This window comes from Rutilus rutilus (genome assembly GCF_951802725.1).
Source record: "Rutilus rutilus genome assembly, chromosome: 25".
NCBI lineage: Eukaryota > Metazoa > Chordata > Actinopteri > Cypriniformes > Leuciscidae > Rutilus > Rutilus rutilus.
In genome coordinates, this window is record NC_140229.1 from 15,178,475 (window position 1) to 15,201,184 (window position 22,710).

The 22,710-nt window shown below is 38.4% G+C and overlaps 1 protein-coding gene across 1 annotated transcript; it reads left to right on the forward strand.

The window, feature by feature from the left end:
- The first annotated feature begins 712 nt into the window (after positions 1-712).
- On the forward strand, positions 713-22,314 carry mtnr1bb (melatonin receptor 1Bb). Its single transcript, XM_084400383.1, has 3 exons — positions 713-986; positions 1,093-1,339; positions 20,472-22,314. The coding sequence occupies exons 2-3, from the start codon at positions 1,144-1,146 to the stop codon at positions 21,317-21,319; spliced, it is 1,044 nt and encodes a 347-aa protein (XP_084256509.1). The 5' UTR covers positions 713-986; positions 1,093-1,143; the 3' UTR covers positions 21,320-22,314.
- Positions 22,315-22,710: the final 396 nt, after the last annotated feature.

The window sequence follows — 22,710 nt, forward strand, 5'->3', positions numbered from 1 at the left end:
ACATATGGACAGTTATGCTTCAGTAAAACCTTGTTTTTCAGGTTGGTTGAACTCAGCTATAATCATCTTAAATTATATATTTCACTTCAACAAACCCTGTCATTGTAGATGTTACCACATTAAGTAAAATTTCTAAGTTGAACTGACAAAAAATGTTTTTGGTGTATAACACCTCAGTTGTTTTGTTTTTTTGACATCCTTTGGCTGGTTAAACATTGGCACTCTGACCTAGGTAGCCTATATTTTTACGCATATCAATTTAAGGTGCTATTTATATAGTTGTAAACAATGTAAAAAGTATTAAACTTGTTACCTTGAGGACCTATTTACCTAATTTCATCCTTAAAATTACTTGTTGTTGTAACTTAATGTAAACAGTTTGATTCCGTCATGTTTTTTGACCAATAGCCTAAAACCAATTTATATGTCACCACAAAAAGTATATTTTGGTTACCAGAAACACTTTTATATTTAAAATAACACATAACCACCACAGCCAGCCTTGTTGCCTGAGACCATAAGTGAGTATTTGGAGGCGAGCAGTTCTGGAGCACATGAGTTGTTATGACAACTCCCGCGCAAATAAGAGATGCGCGTGCTTTGCCTCAGTTCGGAGCGCGAGCCAATCATCTAGCCAGCTTCTCCTCTGATCACGAGCTGCATTTACAATTCCGAGCAGCTGCTTTAAAAAATAACTTGGAGCGAACGAAACGGTCGCCATGGGGCAACACGGCGCCAAGCCTGTCGGATTCCTTAGTAGTTTTAAGGTGAGGGGAAAGCAAGGTGAACATTCGCGCTAGACAAAAAACTGAACTACAAGACAGAAATGAGTTTGAGGTGCTGAGAAGATGTTGAGACGGACTCTATATCGTATTTCTGGAGAGAGGAATGAGGGACGCGCGGATCAAACACAGGCGACACAGATTCATGGCTCAATTGTTCCCAACTTCTGTTGAAAGGCAGCTGGAATGACTCGCTTTTTACAAGTATGGGAAATACCAATACAAAGAAAAGATACGATATATTCAAATATATACTCTTTTACTTTAATAGGCGCGGTCCGTTCTGAAGTTTTTCTTTTTACTTCCTCAGGTTCCGTGAACAACTTTACTAACCAAACCTCGGAGAACAAGTTGTTCCGGGATGCCAGAAAATATCGCCTTTCTGACGAACAGCACAGAATTGGGGCACGTCGGTCGCGCGTTGGGTCCGAGCGCGCGCCCCGCCTGGGCAATAGCGGTGCTGGCCAGCGTGCTGATCTTCACCACTGTGGTGGATGTTTTGGGTAACCTGTTAGTCATCATTTCGGTGTTCAGGAATCGGAAACTGAGAAATGCTGGTGAGCTTTCATTTATCTTTATGGGCTATATACTCGTGCGTGCGCTCTTCATTCATAAAGCGATTCACAGACGCCAGTGAATGGTGATACAGTTAATGAATAATGTACTAAATGACTTGTTTCCCCTTTACTTGACTCCAGTCTCCTTTGATATGCTGCCTACGTGTAAATTATACATGGTGAAAAAACGTGCTTCTATTCTCTGAGATGCTGGTCTGTGTTTTAGGGTTTTTAAGTTTACACATACCATTTACACATAACTATTTACCTCACTCCTCAATAATGGAGTAATTTACTAACATCATAGTGTTTATATAGTGTTACTGAAGAATTACATTATAGTGGTAAAAAAATAGGCTTGAAATGGGCAAAACATCTTATGTAACCGTACCCAAACATCAAAAGTCTATTAAAAAGTCAGCTTCTTTTGGAAGTAGACAGCTAAAAGTTTGTTTTAATTAAAAGGCAACATTTTAGCACTGAATGTGCTCATGCATAAAGAAATTGAGGCTTCCAGCAACCATATCAATATTTTTGTCACTCATAAGTTCTTCACAGTTTTGGGGAGAAACACCTTGTTTCAGCATTTTTAAGTCTGAGCTTAAGGCAGTGTTAAGATCACCTCACCTTGACCATGGCATGAAAAATTTACAGCAGCTTATCACTCTCAGCAGTTTGGGCTTCAAAGACTTATGACTGTAGTTAAGTCGTAGTTGGATGAGTACATCCGTGAAAAATCTGGCACCCTTCTGAACGTTGTTAGACCTTTTATTTAATTGTAAATGGATGCGTTTGATGTTTTTAAATTGATGTTAAATCTAATTACCCACTCGAATGACCCCCTAACACATGAACAAATTGTGTTTTCACACATAATCCTGTTTAAAAAATGTTTTAGGGGAGCAGTTGAACAAATTGAACGAGTCAAACTGCTGATGTATGATGTATGACACAGACGGATTCAGAAGAGAGACAGATTTAAGCTCTTTCAGTGCCTTTGACAATTTGTGTATGTGAGTGTTTGTGGGATCGTTCCACACACCACTGCGCCAATGGTCTTAACCATTTTAATCACAAATCACTGGTCAGGAAATTAGCAAGAATTACACAAATACTGTAGATAAAGTAACTTAGCACAGAATAGCCTTCCACTATTCACAGACAGCTTTTTACAGGAAGAAGAGCCAGTGTTGTTCCACTCAATGTTAATGGCTTACAACAGTTCATGAGTAGTTGAAAAATGTCACCCAGTTCATTTGAGCTTAATGTGAGACCAAATTTGACTAGGGTCCAAATCTGGACACTGACCAGGCTAAAACATGAGCCTGATATTGTTCTCAAGCAACTTTTTGGTCGTCTTTGCAGTTGTCTTGTTAAAAAAATAACATCTGATCATTCCTCAGATAACAACTTTTCATTTGTGGTAAGCAAGCCATTCTGCAATATTCTCCTCTACTCCAAAGCATTAAATAACTTTTCACAGTGTAGTAGTTCGCACACAATGACACTCTTCCCCCATGCTTCACTGTGGTCGAGATACATTTATTATTATATTTCTCAGCAGATTTTCGAAGACACCGCTCTGGAGCATCACCAACTCGTGTTTCTGGCCAAAACATAATTCCAAAGACAGCAATGCCTTTTTAAGTAGTGCATTTGTTTAAATTTGCACTAAATTGTGTTTAAAGCCTAGTGTTTAGGCATTTTTTTTTTTTTTGCCCAGTAGTGTAAGCGTGGAGAGCACTCATACAAAGGCTCGCTTCAAAGCTCATGCTTTTTCGCATTGAGCAAGAGCCAGACCTGTCTGCTTCAAAGGCGCACTAGCAGTCTTATATCACCCTCTGTCTGATAGACACTCCTGACTCTCTCTGCCTTCCCCCTCCAGAGCTATTCAAGCACATGGAGGTGGCATCACCAACTCATTAGATTGAGTATGAATGCTGTCAGATTTTTGCCGCTGTCTTCTCACCTCTCGCCTGAGTGGATCTTCTCTGAAGGAGGAGAATTTGTTTCTTCATCTTTCAGCCTTTTGTCATTACCGGGGCCAATCAGGCATCTCACACAAGTAATAACACTGTCACTAACACCCAAAGAGGCATTAAAACACCACAAAATGCTGCACGGAGAAAATTGAATCTTTAGTGGTGCGCGCTGTGTGAACTAACAATAAGGGCAAGGAGCTGAGAAACAATGGAAACTGAAAGCCTTATTCTCTAGAAGTGTCTAATGGTATGTTTCCAGAATCCTGTGAGCAGAGTCACCTTGTAATCACCCCATATGAAGCATGGAGATAAAAGATTTATGACTGGTAAAAAATCTTTTACGATAACCAAGCACATTCTAATGAGAGGATGGGTGTGAAAGAGACTGTATAAAAAGACTCTTTCTCTTTCTCTCCATGTGTTTCGCTTGGGATGTAGATTGCCATGCTTTATTAATCAGACTTCCATGTCGAGTTCACGTTCAGGGTTACTCGTACAGCTGTCATTTGAAGGCACAGGGCTTCTGGAGTATTTCTGTCCATTGGCCCTGCTCTCGTGCTCTGTCCCCTGTGAAGTTATGTAATCGTGTTTCTAGAAAGGGGGGTGAGTGCCAAGTGAAGTCAGATTCCTGGCAGGCCCCTGCTCTGCCACATGAGTATGGATGTTACAGTAGTCAGCATGACCGTCAGCACATGTTTGTGAGCATTGAGTTATGTGTGTGGTGAATATGGCATCGCAAGCCACAGGACACCATGAAAATGAGACAGACTGAGTGTTTCTGTGCTGTGATTGGGGAAGTGTAGTCTTATCATTTTAGCTTGAAGTCAGACAAAATAAGACTTTAGGCTTGACATGAAGCCAAGACTTTGGAGAAGATTAGAGATCGCTAAATGACTGTGACTGGTATGACGTTAGCTGTAAGTTTTGATTAAGTCAGAGATCTGAGGTTCAGATTCATATTGGGACTTAAAGGGATAGAAAACTGTCAACATTTACTCACCCTTTACAAATGTTTCTATGTTTTTGAAAATATCTCTTAAGTCTGCAGTTTATAAAAATTTAAAATATTATTACCATTTATAATAACGGTTTGTATTTTAATATATTTTAAAAATGTAATTTATTCCTGTGACGCAAAGCTGAATTTCAGCATCATTACTCCAGTCTTCAGTGTCATATGATCCTTCAGAAATCATTCTAATAGCTGATTTGCTGCTCAAGAATAATTTATTTTTATTAGCATGGTTAAATAATGATAATATTAACATTTCTGTGTAACCCTGATACATTTTCCTCCCAGAATTTTCTGGATTGAATAGAAAAAAAAAAAGGAAAAAAAAAACTGCATTTGTTTGAAATATATTTTTGGTCCCACTTTATATTAAGTGGCTTTAAGTACTATGTACTTACATCTAAAAATAATTACAATGTACTTATTGTATTCATGTTATATTGTAAAACATATTGCTGCTATTGAGGTGTGACACAGGTAAGGTTAGAGACAGCGGTGGTGATATGGGTGGGTTTAAGAGTGGGTTAAGGTGTAAGGGAAGGTCAACAGTGTAATTATAAATGTAATTACATAAATTAATTACAGCTGTAATTACATGCAGGTATTTAAAAAAAAATACAATGTAAAAACATGTATGTACATAATAAGTCTGTTGTATCTAATTATTAATTTCAATGTTAGTACATAGTAGTTAAAGCCACTTAATATAAAGTGGGACCATATTTTTTTTATAACCGTTTAAATGTTTACTGTCATTTGATCAATTTAATACACCCTCGTTGAATAAAATAATTTCTTTAAAAAATGTGTATATTTAATATGATTGCGACTGTGCACTTTTTTTCCGGAGGGATTTTTTCTTTTTCAACATAAGGATGAATGATTTTCATTTCTGGGTGAACTATTCCTTTAAGGAATCTTTAGAGATATATTATGTTTGGTTCTTGTTTGTGTTCGGAGGGAAGTTTGTGCATTCATGCTTATTCCTCGGCCACAGGGCTATGCATGATTAAACCTAAATCGGGTCAGTGTCCATCCGCAGAGTTGTCAAAGCTTCTCAGCATCTGTGGTGCTTCTCGTATAAGGTGTATTTCTGCTCTCTCTCTCTCTCCCTCTCTCTCTGAATGTGTGGGATTTTGAATTTCTCCTTGATTTTCTCATCTCAGCTTTTTAGCCTTGGCGAGAGTGTAGTATAACTGAACTGCTGTCCTCATTGCCTGCCTCTGAAACTCAGTAGGGTGTTCATGTCCTGAACAAGTGTTGAAACACCTCTGCCTGTCACTCGAACAGAAACACATGCAGGGAGACCAAAGAAATCAACACCAAAGCGGATGGGTCTTAGAAACTCAAGAAGAAGCGGGATATAAAGGAAAAACAGAGCCTTTCAAAGAAAGACTGCCGTTCTTACAAATCCAAATCCCTTTTATATCTGTTTTGAACTCTTTGTGCATTTAGGACCCTTGGGCAATTCTGTTAGAAGGTGGGTTTGGACTGGAGAGCTGTGAATTGGAGGGATTGCAGGCCAAAGACTGTCTAAACAGCGTTCAGAGAGGGAGAGAGCAGCCCACCTGCTGTTATTTAGTGCCTGGAGACCCTACTCACAGGGCAGTAAAATTGTTTCTAGAAGCTACAAAGTTTTATGTGGCTAGGGTCTACTCTGAGGCAAGCAACACATAGATTTTTTAGGCACTTTAAAGACATTCAATACCAAGGATTTTAAACAAAAGGCCTTTAGGACCATAATGTAGCAGATGATTTTCTGCGCTTTTTGTTGTGTTCCTTTGAGCGATAAAGGGGGGGTTCAGGAGGAGGATGAAGAGCAGGTGAAGGGCAGACAGAAAGCATGAGGGACCAGGGCGGAGCTGGCTGTGCAGGTGGCCAGGGTGGAGACGGAGGGAGGAGCCATGGTGGAGGCAAGACTGACGACTCCAGGGGGCTGACTGACGGGGGCGAAGCAGGTGGGAGAGGAAACCAGGGTGGAGCCGGAGAGCCGACGAGCCCAAGCGACGCAGAGGATTCTGGCTCGGGGACAGACTCAGGTTCAGAGACAGACTCAGGCTCGTGGACAGAAGACTCATGCTTGGGGACAGAAGACTCTGGCTTTGCAGGACTGACGTGAACAATCTCTGGCTCGGCAGGCATGGTGGCGACCATCTTAGCTGAGGGCTCAAGCGGTGAGGCGGCGGCCATCTTCACCGAGTGCTCAGGTGGTAAGGCGGCCATCTTGGCCGGAGATGAGGGCTCAGGCGTGGCGGTTATGACGTGAAGAACATGCTCAGGCTGGTCAGGCATGACGTGAAGGAGCTCAGGCATGACACGTGGAAGCTCCAGAAGGGTGGTCTCGGCGGGACGAGACTCTGGACGGGGGGGTCTCGGCGGGATGAGACTCTGGACGGGGGGGGTGTCTCGACGGGACGAGACTCTGGACGGGGGGTCTCGGCGGGACTAGACTCTGGAAGGGCGCTGGCGAGATCCTCTTCTCCTAGGCAGACGATGAAGGGAGAGTTACAGCTCAACAGCACCCACTCCACAAAGGCAGCAAAGTTATCCCACGGACCTTCTCCGGTCAACTGCTCTCTGCACGCTCTGCCGTGCAGAGGTAGTAGTCCGGGTAGTGCATCAAATATGCAGTCTCGAGGAAGGTCCACGTGTGGTCCTCCAATGTTTGTTCCCCCTGCTCTAAACACAACAGGAGGACAACAGGGATATCCATATTGAAAAACTAAAACAAAAAATTAAACCAAAAAGCAGAGGAAAAGAAAATGCCACCAAACTTTCACTTCTTGAGGTCGGTGATTCTGTCACGGTGCTGCGTGGGGCAAATTCAAAGGAGTTCACAAAGACAAAGAGATCCAAACAATAGTGGTTTATTCCAGGAGATGAAGGTACATGCGCGCACACACAAGGTAACATACAATCACCAACAGTGCACTGAACAGAACAGGGAGACTTTATAAGGGAACTAATGAGGGAGAACAGAAACAGGTGTGAATGGTTAACTAATCAAGATACACATTGAGGGCAAATGAACTGAACCAGACATGACAGAAACTGAGAAAAGGCATAAAAGTTCATAACTGTTACAAATATCTTAAGTCATTTTGTTTCTTTTATAAAATATTACTTTTATTCAGCAAGGAAGGACACATTAAATTGTTCAAAAGCAATTTTTAATGTTTCAAACTCTTTTCAACATTGATTGATAATAAGAAATGTTATTTGAGCACGAAATCTTCATATGATTTCTGAAGGATCATGCGACACTGAAAACTGGAAAAAATGGCTGCTGAAAATTCAGCTTTGTCATCACAGGAATACATTTTTTTTATATATATTTATTAAAATAGCAAACAGTTATTTGAAATTGTAATAATATTTCACAATATTACTTTTAAAACTATTTTTGATTTAGTTAAAAAATTTGATTAACGGACTTCTTTCGAAAACATTAAAACAATATCCTACTGACCTTTTGAACGATACTGTATGATAGGGACACTTCATAACATGAATGACCCAGTAAATGTTAAGTGATTTTGTCTATTACATCCCCTGTGAAAGAGTGCTTGCATCTCCCTTACTGAATTTGGCTTGTTTTTTCAAGAGGTTTTAGAAGATCATATAATTATATTCAATCTACTCAGTCCAGTTGAGCTACTGTATAGTGATAGTGGCACCAGGAGAGCATGTGTCAAAAGTGAATTCACCAATGTAATAGAACTTTGCTCATGTCCCTTATTCCTTCTTTCACTTTTTTTTATATTTTATTTCCCTCACTGATGTACCAGCAAATGTCATTGCCCAGGAAGGAATTTGAAATTTAACGGGTAGAAAAAAACCCTCTACCAGACGGTTTACCAAACAGCTCTACTGCAGGTTCAAATAAGAGACAGAGTTTCGGCTTCGCTTTCATGTTTACTTGATAGGTTCACAGCAGTAACCGTTTGTCTCTGCCAGTCTGTTCTCAAGATGGCAGCCTCTTTTAAACTTTTTGAAAGATTCTTGGATTTGAATGCATGAAACAAATATTTGTCCACCCTTTCTGTCTCCGTCCGATTTAACAGACACAGCCCTGATACTCACTGGACCATGATATTGTCGTCTCAGGATGTATCATTCAGCAGACACTTTAAACCGAAGGTCTTGCAGTTGGATTGTTGCAATGATAGTAATCTGGTGTCACTTGCGATCTTGCGAGTGGAATTTTTTTTTGTGTGTGGAAATGCCAAACAAATGCACAAATAATAAAGCATGTTAAATTAAACAAAACTAAACTGACGCTGAAGGGTTTCACAGCTTTGCAAACTTTACTTTGCTCTCTAGGCAAATGCTCTGTTTTACATGCTGCATGCTGACATTACCTTGGCATGAGATAAAACAGCGAAATGATGTTCAAACCCATCCTTCCTGATTTCACAAACCAGTGACCCGGGAAAAAAAAAAAGTGCTGCTTGTCAAGATTTTCGAGATCCATTTATGTATGCATACATTGGGGCATGATGTGATCACTTTACTTTAATGAAAGCCATCGTTCTACCCCCTACAACCAGTGATAATAATGCAAAGCTCTTGACTAAATCATTTGATCATTGGGAATTGTGGGCTGAGGCTCACAATCTGAATTTCATGAACCCCAAGTTTGATCTGATCAAAGATCGCATGCCTAAAGCATTTTAAACCCTTTAAAGCTTTACTTTTACATCAGCATGAAATAAAAACCCACACTCAGAAAAAAAGAAAAATTAAGCAAACCCACCACACACGTATATCTTCACCACAGCCGGAGAAATGAACCTCTGTGTCGTTTATTCTGCAGTTTGCAGTTACATAACATAATCTGAGACATTTTATTTACATTACTCCGTGACTCATCTGATTCACTTTGAAGGAGTCAAAGGTCAACATGTTGACATTTTGACAGGCCTTCAACGAGGATATTGTTTTTTATGTGGCTGTTCCAAGGGCTGAATGATGTAATAGTGTTTGGCTGGAAGGAACAGAGGTTCAGAGTGGGCTGTCTGAACACAGGGTGGATTGTAGAGAAGGAGCCGGTGTGGTTTGATGTAAGTGGTACTGTAGTCTTTTTCAATTTGTGTTGGCAGAATGACGTGAAACTCAGGCAGCAGTTATACTTTGAGAGGAAAACTACAAATTCCAGAGCAGGAAGAGCAATAATTTGAGTGTGACGAGAGCCTCTTTGTGTAGTACATAATTTGTGTATATGTTATTTAATGGATATTATACAGATGGTTTCAATGGTTATCGCAAAGTAAACCCAAAAAGGGTGATCAGGTATGAGAAATTCCATGAATTTATTTTTGGGCACAATGGCTCACTGAAAATTATCCTGATTATTTTACGACCAATTAACACTTTGACAGAATCTTTCGTCATTTATGACTCACCGCTTCCCCGCCATTGATGGAATTTTCCGGCTTTCCATGTTTTCACTGTTATACGGTAGGGGGTGCTATTAAGCATCTTTGAAAATAGATCCAAAATCAAGCGAAGCAGCAGCAGAAAACAGCAATAGAAGCATTGCATACATTTGTAAACTAACCTGATCATCAGACATTAAACAGCATATAAATCAAAACTGCCTAATGTTACCGAATGAAATGTCGACACGGGAAGAGGGAATGACTCTTATTGTTCTGAATCCGATTTGGACGAAGTTGACAATCTGGACAAAAACGCAATTTTCTCACACTGTAAAAAAGTAGTAACCTGCAATTGTTACGTTAAAGAGCAATTTCCTGATCTTACCCTTAAATTTTCTTTTGTTGGTGTAACCTACCTAACTTAACATATTTAGGTTGACTCAGTAATTTTAAAATGATTTTTATTTGAGTAAAATCAATTAATTAAGATCCTACCTCATTAAGCACATTTTTTAGGTTACCATTTTTTTTAATGCAGCTTTTTGTTCAAAATTATGCTTTTTTTATAAAACTTACCAACATTCAAGTTTACCCACGTTTGTTGTGTTTTGTTTAAAAGCAGAGACCCTGTTCTTTCTTTTGATCTATTGCATGTTCAGATATATGTATACAACAAAATATTCTGGGGGCCATGAAAGTTTTGTGAAAATCATCAAAAATGCTGCCGTTGGCAACGTTCAGCGGAGAAAGAGTTCAAATGAAATGACATGAAATAAAAGTAGGTAGTATAATTATTGTATAATAGTTCATTTTAATAATTGGTCATGAAATAAGCAGGTTCATTTTCAGCAAGCTACTTATATTCAAATCATCATAATAATAATAATTCAACCATAATTTCTGTTATTTCATGTAAGTTTATTTTATTAATTGCTAATGAAATAAGATGATGATGGTTGTATAAAGATAATAGCATCATAGAGCCCCCTCAGGACATTGGGATCCTTTGGTATAGTGAGGAGAGCTGTTTGAAGTGCAGTGTCCATGGCTCAAGGGCACAACAGTAGTGCTTGTCATTTGGTTCTACTGAGAGTGCATGTTTTCCGGCTACCAATTAAGATTAGCCCTTGGTGTTCTGTTTGGGCCTCAGTCCAGGTTTTCATCATTCCTAGTTCACATAACCCCAAAGACTGGACCCCTGCCACAATTTGCAATCCGTAAAAATACAACAAAAAACATGTCACCGTCCTCATCTACATATCCCAAAATGATTTCCATATTTTACCCAGTGTGAAATGACCTTGTGAATACATCACTCCAAAGGAACAGAAAAGTTGTTCCTCAGTAATTTGCCTTGACCGAGTCCTTCATCCTGCTGCATGTTATAATGGATGGATAAAAAATGTAACTGCTGGACTGAGTATCATTTCCAACTAGGTTAATATTGATAAGGGCTTTAACCTTTCAGGATCAAGGTTTATACTTTACACATTTAAACTACACATTTAATGCCATGCTCCTCACTGATGAAAACCTTTTGAAATGATAAAAGGTTGTGATCAGGTCATTTTGCTGATGTGATACATTGAAAGCAGTGGGTAATGTATTGCGCATGCCTATGACATATGAGAGCTGTGAGTAACCCAGGTTTGAATTTGGTCTGCATAATGCCTGATGTTGCTGTCTATTTCCTCTAATGATGAACACACACACACACAGATACGGTTGGGTAGTGATGTTACTACTCAGGATTGGTCACTTGTCTGTTGCATGGCTGCCATTTCTCTGTAGCTGGCCAAGTGCGCTATTTGAGCGAAGTTAAAGCAAGTTAATAATACAATTAAAAGAAATATCTGATCATCCTTCATAACACGGTCGCTATATATCTTATATTGTCTGTAAACTCGTTCATTACGCATTTGTATTACATTCCAAAGAGCTCTGTTATCAGCCCCACAGTGGAAAATGACTCCCTATTCGTAAATGCTGGTTTGGTTCGGCATGTTTTAATGCGTTTCTAGCATGATTTAACACATTGAACATGTTTTAGCATGTTGCTGGGATGTTTCTAATTAGTACACTGCTAGCATGTTTTAGCTTTCTCAAGCCAACAAAATAATTTAGTCGCTGTCATTATCATTGTGTCAACACCAATATTCTGAATTCAGTCGCAGTAACATTTTTTTTTACTTGGTGCTTAATCATATGCGGTGGAGAGGTCGCATGTGGTATCAGCTTTTATCAATTATGAGTAACAGCGCAGATGCTGTGCTAATGAGCACATAAATGAGGCTGCATGTGAAGTTCCTCAAGGTCATCCTCCTCCATTAGTAATTACACTTCTTGAACTCAAGTGGAATTGAGCTCAGAGTGAACCGTAAGCCATTCTCAGCAAAAACAGGAGATGTTCAATTTACAATAATTACACATGGATCACCTTTCACTCTCTGAAAGAAGGTTTATTTTGAGCAAAATCATTCATAGTTAGGTTTTTCTTTTGGGTTTATTAAGAGGAACATGAAACATGTCAGAGCACAAGTCAATCCTGTTCACATTTTTCTTCCTTCCAATAGCTTACTTTCTTGTGTAAAAGAAAAGGACTTTTCAGAAAGAAAAGTTCTGGGGTTATATATATATGTGTGTGTGTGTTTTACCGTCAAACTTTGTTAGCAAGGTAGAGTAACAATGTTGATAGTATGTAACAGAGATTACAAACAATACTATAAATAAATCAGTTTTTTCGTTAAAAGTAAAAAAAAAAAAAAAGAAATAACTTCTGTTTGGCAAGCACCAAATTATTAAAATTGGTTATGTTTTCAATAAGATACTACTGGAAAAGTTTTTGAAATGCAAAATGTATCTCCAATTATATAATCCCTATATTAGAAAAAAAAAAAAAAAAACTTTTATTCAGCAAGGATACATTGAAATACAAGTAAAGACAGCATTTCTTTTTAAATGTCTGTTCTTGAAAGAATCCCCCCCCCCCCAAAAAAAATCTAATTTTCCACAAAACAGCTATTTTAAATAAATATTAGTGTTTTTGATTAAATAAATGGAGTCTGGGTGAGCAAAAGAGACTTGAAAGATTTTTTTTTTTAATTGTTGTGTATATATGGCATTTCATATGAATGCATTTTTCAGTTTATATAAACGTACTCCTTCTCGCTAGTTGTTTGTGTTGTTAACTTGAAATGAAAGCTATGTAAATGTGAATTGTCTTCATTCGCACTGTGACACGGCTGGAGTTTGGTTTCAGCACCACGGACAGTGCAATGACATACTTCAAGCCTAAATACTTAACTCAGGAAGCTGTCTGAAAAACAAATAGGATTTGCATGGATCAGTCAGAAAGGACTGCGTGGATTTCTGCTGATGATTTGGCTTCTTTTTTTGTCTATTCTCTCTAGCTATATTTACTGACCTTTTGGTTTTTCCAAGGGGTTCATTTCATTATTACATTCATGATTAAAACCCTAAAAAATAATAAATAATACAGTGAATTAATCATACTATTGACTAAGGAAATATTAAATAGCCATTTATGAGGGATGCACTACTGCCCTGTATTGGCTCTATTTCCCTTTTATTCTGTTGATTTGTGTGGTCATTCATTCCCAAGAGTTCCTGCACCTGTCTGGATGAACTGCTTGGACACAATAAAGGAATTCCTCAAAGGCATTGGTTAGAAATGTCAGGGTCAAGATTTAATATTGCTCTTGGCATGGCTTCCCAAAATCTTTTTGCAAAGGTTGTCCAGATCCTTAAGGAAAAGCAAATAAGGCCACCAGTCTTATGGGCATGTTGAAGGAGGAGTGTCTGCGTCTCTTACAGCTGTAGCTCTTCTTTTCTACGCTTAAAGTCTTTGACAGGTGAGCAGGGCATGCATGTATCATTTTATACTGTACTCTGAGGGTTTCATAACCCTGTCTGACCCTGCTCAAGTGCTTTTATAATGAGCCTTATAGACATAAGAACCCTTTCCTTCTGTTCTGTCTCCACAACTTTTCCCCAGATTCCTCTGTCATTTCCTATTTGGAAAAGTTACAGTGTGAAAGAAAACCTGACAAAGACATTTACGTTTACATTACGTTCAAAACTGCTACTTTTCAGGACATGGTAAAAAAGACCAAAGACCAGATTCAAAGTTGAATGTGACATTCATATGCCATTAAATTAGAGTTCCCAAAGTCCTGGAAAACCTGGATTTATCAGCCAATTTTTTTTACATCTTTTTCATTAAGATTTCCTTCTTTTTTTTTTTTTTTGTTATGCTCAGATAAAAAAAAATAAAAAAAAAATAAATCATCAGCTATCAGAAATGAAAAAGTCATGGAAAATCATGAAAATGTATTTGTCAAAAGGTGTAGAAAGGTGTGAATGTAGAAAGGTGTATGAACAACTCAATTTTGATTTCTTTGTACTCTTACTTTAAATAGACATTCATGTCACGTGCACATATTCACATCAGACTAGATCGCTGTGTCTCGCTCTGTCACACACACACACACACACACACACTAGTACACCATTAATCAAACACATTACTCATTTATCTTCTCTTGTATATGTTGTACATATTTTGATAAAAGTATATACATAAAGAAATCTGAATATAAACATGAGCTTTTAATATGACCAAAGGCATTATTAATATAAAAATACTAAAGGCATTCATTCACATGCCCTTTTGTAAGAGGATTAGCCTATATAGCGATTGTATACCATGTATGAAGTTAAAACATTAACTGGCTGTGTATGTTACTCACAGGTTGGTTTATATGTGAACACAAAATGGCATTTATAGCAGCTGAGTCTCGTTGTGTATTATTTCATGGTACATTCATCTACAGAGCAGCAGTATGACCTTGAATGTGCTTCATCTCAGGCTGAATTATAGTGGCTGCATGGGGATAAAAGTCTAAAGAAAAGAGAAGAAAGCACTGAGATGAAAGGTTGGGCTCAGGTAGGTCAGGGTAATTGTGTTTATCATTTCGCAAGTTTTATCCTGTGAACAAAGCTAAGAATAGGAAGTGGCTGAAAAGAGAAAAGTTAGTGTCATTTCAACATGAGAGGCTGAAACAGTTTTTGGGTTCTTGGATCATTTTTAAAGGCCACAGCAATAAACAGAAGAGAATATTGGGTTATGATCTCTATAATGTCATGCTGAGAAGTGCCAGGGATGATTTTTGGCATTTGCTGAAAAAGATGGGGGGAAAAACAGCTTTTCCTCCGTGTCAATTTGTATTTTTTTATTTTTTTGGTTTGTATACGCTTTGCTATTGGTGGTATCTGCCGAAATTCATGTCAAATGCTTTGCATCGCTTTCGACAAAAAAAAAAATCTGATTAATGGGGGTTCTTATGTTTATGGCCCTCACGTTTCTTCCAGAGTCTTAGGGCAGGGAAGGGAGAGAGGCACGGACTGAATGTTAAAATGGTCTGGAGGTTGAAAAAGCTGTAGGCAATGAGGGGAAAATGTGTGCCTGATTAAAGCTCTTCACCACTCATGACTTTGATACAATTATTTATTATTCTTTTAAAGGTGAATCTCATGAAACTCGGCAAGAATATGTCCAGATCACATTTTACTCCAAAAAAAGGAATCTGTGCTTAAAGAAAATTAGCATGATTAAGCATGATTATTATAATTAAGCACATATTCCCCACAGCAGGCACATGCACACATAGACATCAAAGGGGGCTTGAGCGCCGGCCCTTTTTCTTCCTTTTTTTCTGAGGGTCTTTTATACAAATAAATGAATATACACAGCTTTTTGTCAAACTAATATGTTTATTGAATAAAAATCTAAACATCATGTCGGGAGACTTTGTCATGTTCGGATGCCTTCACTCTCTCTCCGCGCATTCCCTCCCAGCTCCTATCCCAGTTGTGCTTTTCTTGGCGTGTGTGGAGGTGAGTGGTGATGAACAAAAGACTAAGCTACCAGCGAATTAGCCAAAATACAAATATAGTTATTTGTGTCTTGCTAGCATGCATCACTCATGAGCTACTAGCTAATGTAATAAGTTAGCTAAAGGTTTATCTAAGGTAGGGCCCTATGATTTCCGTGATGTGGAAATCGCGGACAGAATCGTGGAATACAGTCATAAAAACGGAATTTGGCTGATCGCGATATAGACTAGTGTCTGTGAATATTAAACCGCACAAAGACTATTTAAATATGAATCCTGCATGTTCTGCTTGTGTCTGTGTGAATGAATGGTGCAGACGCGTGGTTTCATTACCACACACACACACACATGCGTCAGCCTCTGCTGCCTCACTGTATGAGGACATGAATGCATGAACTTCATCTCCAGAGCTGCTCTGAGAGTCACTTCACGAGCATTTCACCGTTTCATTTGAGAAAAACTTCACATCACAAACACACAGAAACTCAAAGGTCTTCACGGGAACCCGTCAAAAGTTCGGATTAACTTGAAATTGTAACAGAAATAGGCTATATTACTGTTGTACAGTAGAATTTAGCTCCGTCTGAAAGTAATAACACTAATAATAATAATAAAAAAATATTAAAACTTTGTTTTAATTATTGTTTAATTTAATTTAATTTAATATGATTCAAAAATCTATTAAATTCTTGTTTTTTGCCTTCATTTGATTGCCAGAAAAAATAAAATACACAACACAGAATTTCTGAAATAAAAAAAACTTTTGTTAGAAATTAAAATTTATTTAAATTAATAAATTGTTGTTTTATGAATTCAATTAATTAGAGATGCTTTGTGATTACTCAAATAATTAATTAAACCATTCAAATGGAATCCAGAAAACTTAAAACAGAAAACACAAAATTTGGTAAAAATAAAGCGGAATTTGAGAAAAACATAAAATAAAACATATATCATAGGGCCCTAAACATGTCATTTTTGTTAAACTGTATGAGTTTGTTAAATTGTATAACCTAATTTAACTATTAAAATGGAGTCAGATAAATAAAATAAATAAAACAGATTTCATAGGGCCCTACAGTATACTTGTCACAGAGTCAACACCATCTACACCAGACCCACTCGATCTAATTCATCAAACCTGTCTGTCACCATCACGGTATTTAAGCAGTCAGTCACTCACCACACCATCACTGTCTGGTCTTGTTGATCACTACCGCTCAACTTACCCGACTACCTGTTCTGCTCATCTGTTGAGATCCCTGTCCTTCAGCCCAGCTTCACCATCATCAGTCACCATGGTCCGCCACACACCTGCAAAAGACAAAGAGAGTTATCCACAAGCTGAGTCATTCAACCAAACCTCTCAGTGTAAGCTTACCTGTTTCTCCTGCTCGTTCTCTTCTTCCTGTAAATAAACCATCAGTGTGATTGCATTACCTGTGTTTTCTCCTTCTGTCCGCTGACATTTATAAGGCAATATATCATGGCCATACAGACTAATACACTACAGGTGAATGCAGTAAAATTTGGGTCATCACAATAATAATGTCATCACAATCGCCACATTGATTTGACAAGGCACTGCAGGTGAATAGGATAAACAAAATAACTAAAGCATATCACCACAGAACTTCTCCAGTCTTTTCCCCTGAAATGTTTTGTTTAAATATGCAGATTGGCTTGGTTTGGTTAACTTAGAAGAACAAATTATTAGTGAAACTATGTCCCTCTAATTGGTGCAGTCAGTTATTCTAAATATGTAATAGAAAAATAGTTTCCTTTACTGTTGCCTGCTCTTGTGATAAACCTAGTGGATATACTAAAGAAGACTAAGTGTCTGTGAGCTGAATTATTTTTTTATTTTTTTGTAGAAATCGGTTGAGTATGAAACAATTGTGTGAATGTGAGGGAATTACAATAAATTGGTAAGGAAGTCAGAGTTGTTTCAATATATTTAACGTTTTGTTAATTTTTTTTTTTTTTTACATAATTATGAGAAGTGCCCTTTTTTCCACTTGAGTCTCTGCCCCAAAGTTATCTTTACTGTAAGACAAATCTTATTCTCACTACAGAATTGTATTTAAACTACTCATGTATGCTGTGTTTATGTGAGTAGATGTTATTAGTATTACGTATTGATTTAAAGTATATAAATAAATAATTGTATAAGTTAAAATTAATTTGCATAAATAAATAATATAACAACAAATAAATAAAAAAAACTGTCGCATTATGGTAATGCGTTAAGGGGGGAAATGTTCTTTTTATTTGTCATGAAAATAATATCATGATGCACAAAAATCTTATTGATCCTACTTGATTATTTTATGAAAAATACATCTGTTAATCACTTGGTAAAATGTGACCTTGCATGTGTCCACTTCTTTCCACTTTTATTATTCTACCTGGGAAATCACTTTCTGAAAATGATACCTCAATATACAAGGATGCATCTGAAGCAAATGTGTCTGTGCGCAGGTATTTGCCACCAGTATAAAGAGCTAAGATGACTCAGTCAGCTGTTTCTATGCATACAGTAATCTGTAAATGATGACTGTTTAACATAAGAAAGTGAGTAAATGGATTGTTCGTTTTAACGCAGCAGACCATGGATGAGATGAATATGAGAGGGCAGAGTGCATTGTTTTAGAGAGCGATGTGTTCTCTGCTGTCAGTGTAATCAAAGGCTTCACACTCCCTGGAGATCCTGCTTTTGAAGTTGATGTGATTCAGCCTTTCTCTTTCCTTTTTGCTCAGTAGCTTTGTCATTCTTGATTCTTGTTTCCTATCTCATTTATTTTCTGGTTCTCAACTTGTCATTCACATGAGTTTACCCCTATATTCAATTTAAGTGCCACCACACAGGCTTAGAGGGGCAAAGGCGGGAAACGGTGCATTGAAAGTGACGTGTGTACCGCAAAATAGTGAACATAAATCTACTTACATAAACGCATAAAATGATTCTCATGTACAGCTCACAAAAAATTAAATGTGTGCTAGTTGCCGTGAAAACAGAAACATTTGGCATAAAAACTAAAAAGCGTAGTGTCAATGGGGGAGACTGGGGACGGTTGCAACACTTTTTGCATTTCTCACTCAAAATCTTGCATATCTTAAACTTGCATCTGTCTGCTAATTACCCATACCATTTAAAGATGATTACATATGACACATCGGTCACAGTATTTATCTGAATGGAAGAAGCCAGATGTTGCAACTGACCCCAACCCATAGGACAGTTGCAACATGTTAAAAATACCTTAAATTTCACTAATTAGCTTTAGCTTTTTGTTTCAATGAGCATAGAATTCTGAAAATATGAACTGTTTTACTATAATATGATTGCATTATTTATTTATCAAATAACAGTTATTGAGTTTTGTTTGCTTATGTGTAGAACATAGGCTTACATAGATTCAGTGTGCAGGTGTTACAGATGCTATTCAATCTCTCCGTATTTACATTTACATTTTACATTTACATTTATTCATTTAGCTGACGCTTTTATCCAAAGCGACTTACAATTGCTATATATGTCAGAGGTCGCACGCCTCTGGAGCAACTAGGGGTTAAGTGTCTTGCTCAGGGACACATTGGTGTCTCACAGTGGATTCGAACCCGGGTCTCTCACACCAAAGGCATGTGTCTTATCCATTGCGCCACACCTCCCCTATATAGTGTATTTCCACTGTATTTCAGTGTCAGACAGGAAGAACTGAACAATTTGCAATGCAACAAACCTTTATTAAGGCTCGTGGCTAATTGGGGACGCCTTATCGAGAGAGTGGGGTGCCTCTTTAGAAAGCCAGTGAACCAGTCAACACCAGCAATACTGGTCTCACTCCACTTTGGGGGAAAAGTTGCAGTTGTAGTGAAAGGCTAGTTGAAAGGCAAACTTCCGAACCTGAAATAAAATGTAAATAGTAAATACTGTCTATATCTCTCTCTCTCTCTTCCTCCCGCTCTCTCTCTGTCTCTCTCTCTCTCTCTCTCTCTTTTATATAGGCTACATAATTCTCTTGTTAAAATTTGTATTTATCTTACCTCTTTGGGATTTAACCCATAGTAAGTCAGCTGCCCTTTTTAAATATTCTTTGAGGCTCCTCTCTTGGTCCTCTGAGAACACTTTTCTGCTGGTCCAGTACCCTACTCTCGGTAACTTATCCGATCCCTCGCATGTAAATTTCAGAATTAGGTGGTGTGACAGATGGCAAAGTCCTTGGCCACTGAGTGTCATCACTCTAGCATGTTTCTGATTGGAGGAATAAGACTTGTTGCAACTGTTTTAAAATGAAATGTATTCCTGTGATGGCAAATCTGAATTGTCAGCATCATTACTCCAGTCTTCAGTGTCACATGATCCTTCAGAAATCATTCTAATATGCTGATTTGCTGCTTAATTAAACTATGACTTTTTCTTCCAGGATTCTTTGACGAATAGAAGGTTCAAAATAGCATCATTTATTTGAATTAGAAATCTTTTGTAACATTATAAATGTCTTTACTGTTACTTTTGATCAATTTAATTCACCCTTGTTGAATAATAATAATAATTAAACATCTTACCGACCCCAAACCTCAAATTAATCTTCAAGATGATAATCGGTTTAGTCATATCTACACAATTCTACAGTAAATATGAATAATAATATATATATGTAAAAAAAATGTATTTGTTTAATTCATGTGAAAGCTCATTTTTTACCTGGTCACAGTCAAATTGTGAAAGTTAAAATCATGGTTTGATTCACATCAAATTGATCTGGCAACAGTATCAAATTGTGCTGGTAAAAACAAGATTATTAACAAGCCCTCTTTCTCTTGCTCTCTTTCGCTCAGGCAACGTGTTTGTTGTCAGTCTGGCCTTCGCTGACCTGGTGGTGGCTTTCTATCCGTACCCACTGGTGTTGTACGCGATCTTCCACGACGGCTGGTCTCTGGGGGACACCCAGTGTAAAGTCAGCGGCTTCCTAATGGGCCTGAGCGTGATCGGCTCCGTTTTCAACATCACCGGCATCGCCATCAACCGGTACTGCTACATCTGTCACAGTTTTGTCTACGGGCGTCTCTACAGCTACCGGAACACGCTGCTCTTAGTGGCCCTGATCTGGGCGCTCACTGTGCTGGCCATTCTTCCAAACTTCTTCGTGGGGTCGCTGAGTTACGACCCCCGCGTTTACTCCTGCACCTTCACGCAGACTGCCAGCAGCTCCTACACTGTGGTCGTGGTGGTGGTTCACTTCCTGGTGCCCATCGGCGTGGTGACCTTCTGCTACCTGAGGATTTGGGTTCTGGTGATCCAGGTGAGGCGGAAGGTGAAGAGCGAGGAACGCTCCAGGGTGAGGCCCAGCGACCTGCGCAACTTCGTCACCATGTTCGTGGTGTTCGTTTTGTTCGCGATCTGCTGGGCTCCGCTCAATCTCATCGGACTGGTGGTGGCCATCGACCCAGAGGTCATGGCTCCGCGTGTTCCAGAGTGGCTCTTTGTGGTCAGCTACTTTATGGCCTATTTCAACAGTTGCCTCAACGCCATCATTTACGGACTCCTCAATCGGAACTTCCGAAAGGAGTACGTGCGGATCATGACGGCGGTGTGGATTCCTCGGAGGTTTGTGACCGAGACCTCCAGGGCCGGCACAGATGGGATAAGGAGCAAACCCTCGCCGGCCATCAATAACAACGAGTGACTTTTGTTTTCAGCCAATCACTGTTCAAAGAAAACCGTCATGGATGCATGAAGCAAATTTATACACTTGGAACTGTGAACACTTGACTTTTTTAATGCTACAAAACCATTATACACAACTCAGGGTGCTTGTTTTATTTTTGATGTTGTGATCCATTCCAAAACACTATTATTAAGGAATATTTAACAATTCACAATTTATATTAAAATTTAAATGTATTTATGGACTATTTATTGAAGACATTTTGTACAATTTTGTGGGTCTGTTGTATATATGTTGTATGAATCAGTATGCTTCACATATTTATCAATTCAGAAATTCTGCCTTACACTTGAACTTTCACATGAAATACGAAAAAAAATAGCTTTTATTCAAGGTGCCAAACGTTAATACATTGACGACAAGTATCTGATATACCAAATCCTTTTGTCTTATCGAACCAGATGATATTCCGAGAGCATCCTAATTTAAATGTAACATCAACAGCTCTTTAATGAGCGAAGAGCTTCCAGCACAGCAAGATAAAGCACAAACTTCAAAAAAAGCACCTCATGTGGATTCCACAAAGGGAAATTTAGCTTTTTCAAAATTAACGATGACAGCGTGCGGTCAGTCAGTCTTCAGTTTCAATTTGTGTTCACCTCTTATCTGTCAAACATTAAATGTCATTCATGACTTTGGGGTTATTACTTTGCCAGGAAACGTGCATGACTGTGAAACCGTATATTTCTTCAACAAATGATCTGGGAGCGAAACGCTACCGGAATTTCAATTAAAAGAAGGGTAAAAAGGGAAAGTATTAGTCGAATGTATTATTGTTGTTCTCTGTGCTTGTTTTATACTTGATTTTACAATGTGCGTTTTAATCCTCCCGACATTACGAGACGTTCCACGCAGTGGGATTGTGCTGTGTGAGAACATGCTCTTCCATTGACCTCAATAAAAGAAAGGAACCAAACTGATGAAAGCCAAGTCTATCTGTGATTGCGCAACCTCTCTCTGGTATGAATGGGCTGTGAAGGGATTATATGGAGAGATTGGGATGAGCTTGCTCCTTATGGCCACATCTGCACAGGGAATTATGGGGGATGTGTGGCTGGCATCCCAGCAGATGGAGGACTGAAGTGGTTGATAACATAAACACTTGGCCAAGTTGAGAGCGATCTTGTCATCAATTTGCTGAACGCATTATCCGGAGGGGTTTCAGGGAGGGAATCAGTTTGAAAACCGTAGCTGAGATTCAATGGGAGTAGACAAGCCTTTGGAATATAGAATTAGTCAAGAAAGTAAATGTCATTGACAATTTCAGGCTATTTTGCAAGCAACTCATAATTTAAAGTAGTTAACTCACAGTGAAGCTACTCTTTTTAAAAAGTACATGCAAGTTACCT

Bases quoted from the DNA above. Each gene is read 5' to 3' on its own strand.
- mtnr1bb (XM_084400383.1), top strand. From the start codon at position 1,144: ATGCCAGAAAATATCGCCTTTCTGACGAACAGCACAGAATTGGGGCAC. The intron at 1,340-20,471 runs GTGAGCTTTCAT...TCTTTCGCTCAG, and splicing joins TCGGAAACTGAGAAATGCTG to GCAACGTGTTTGTTGTCAGT.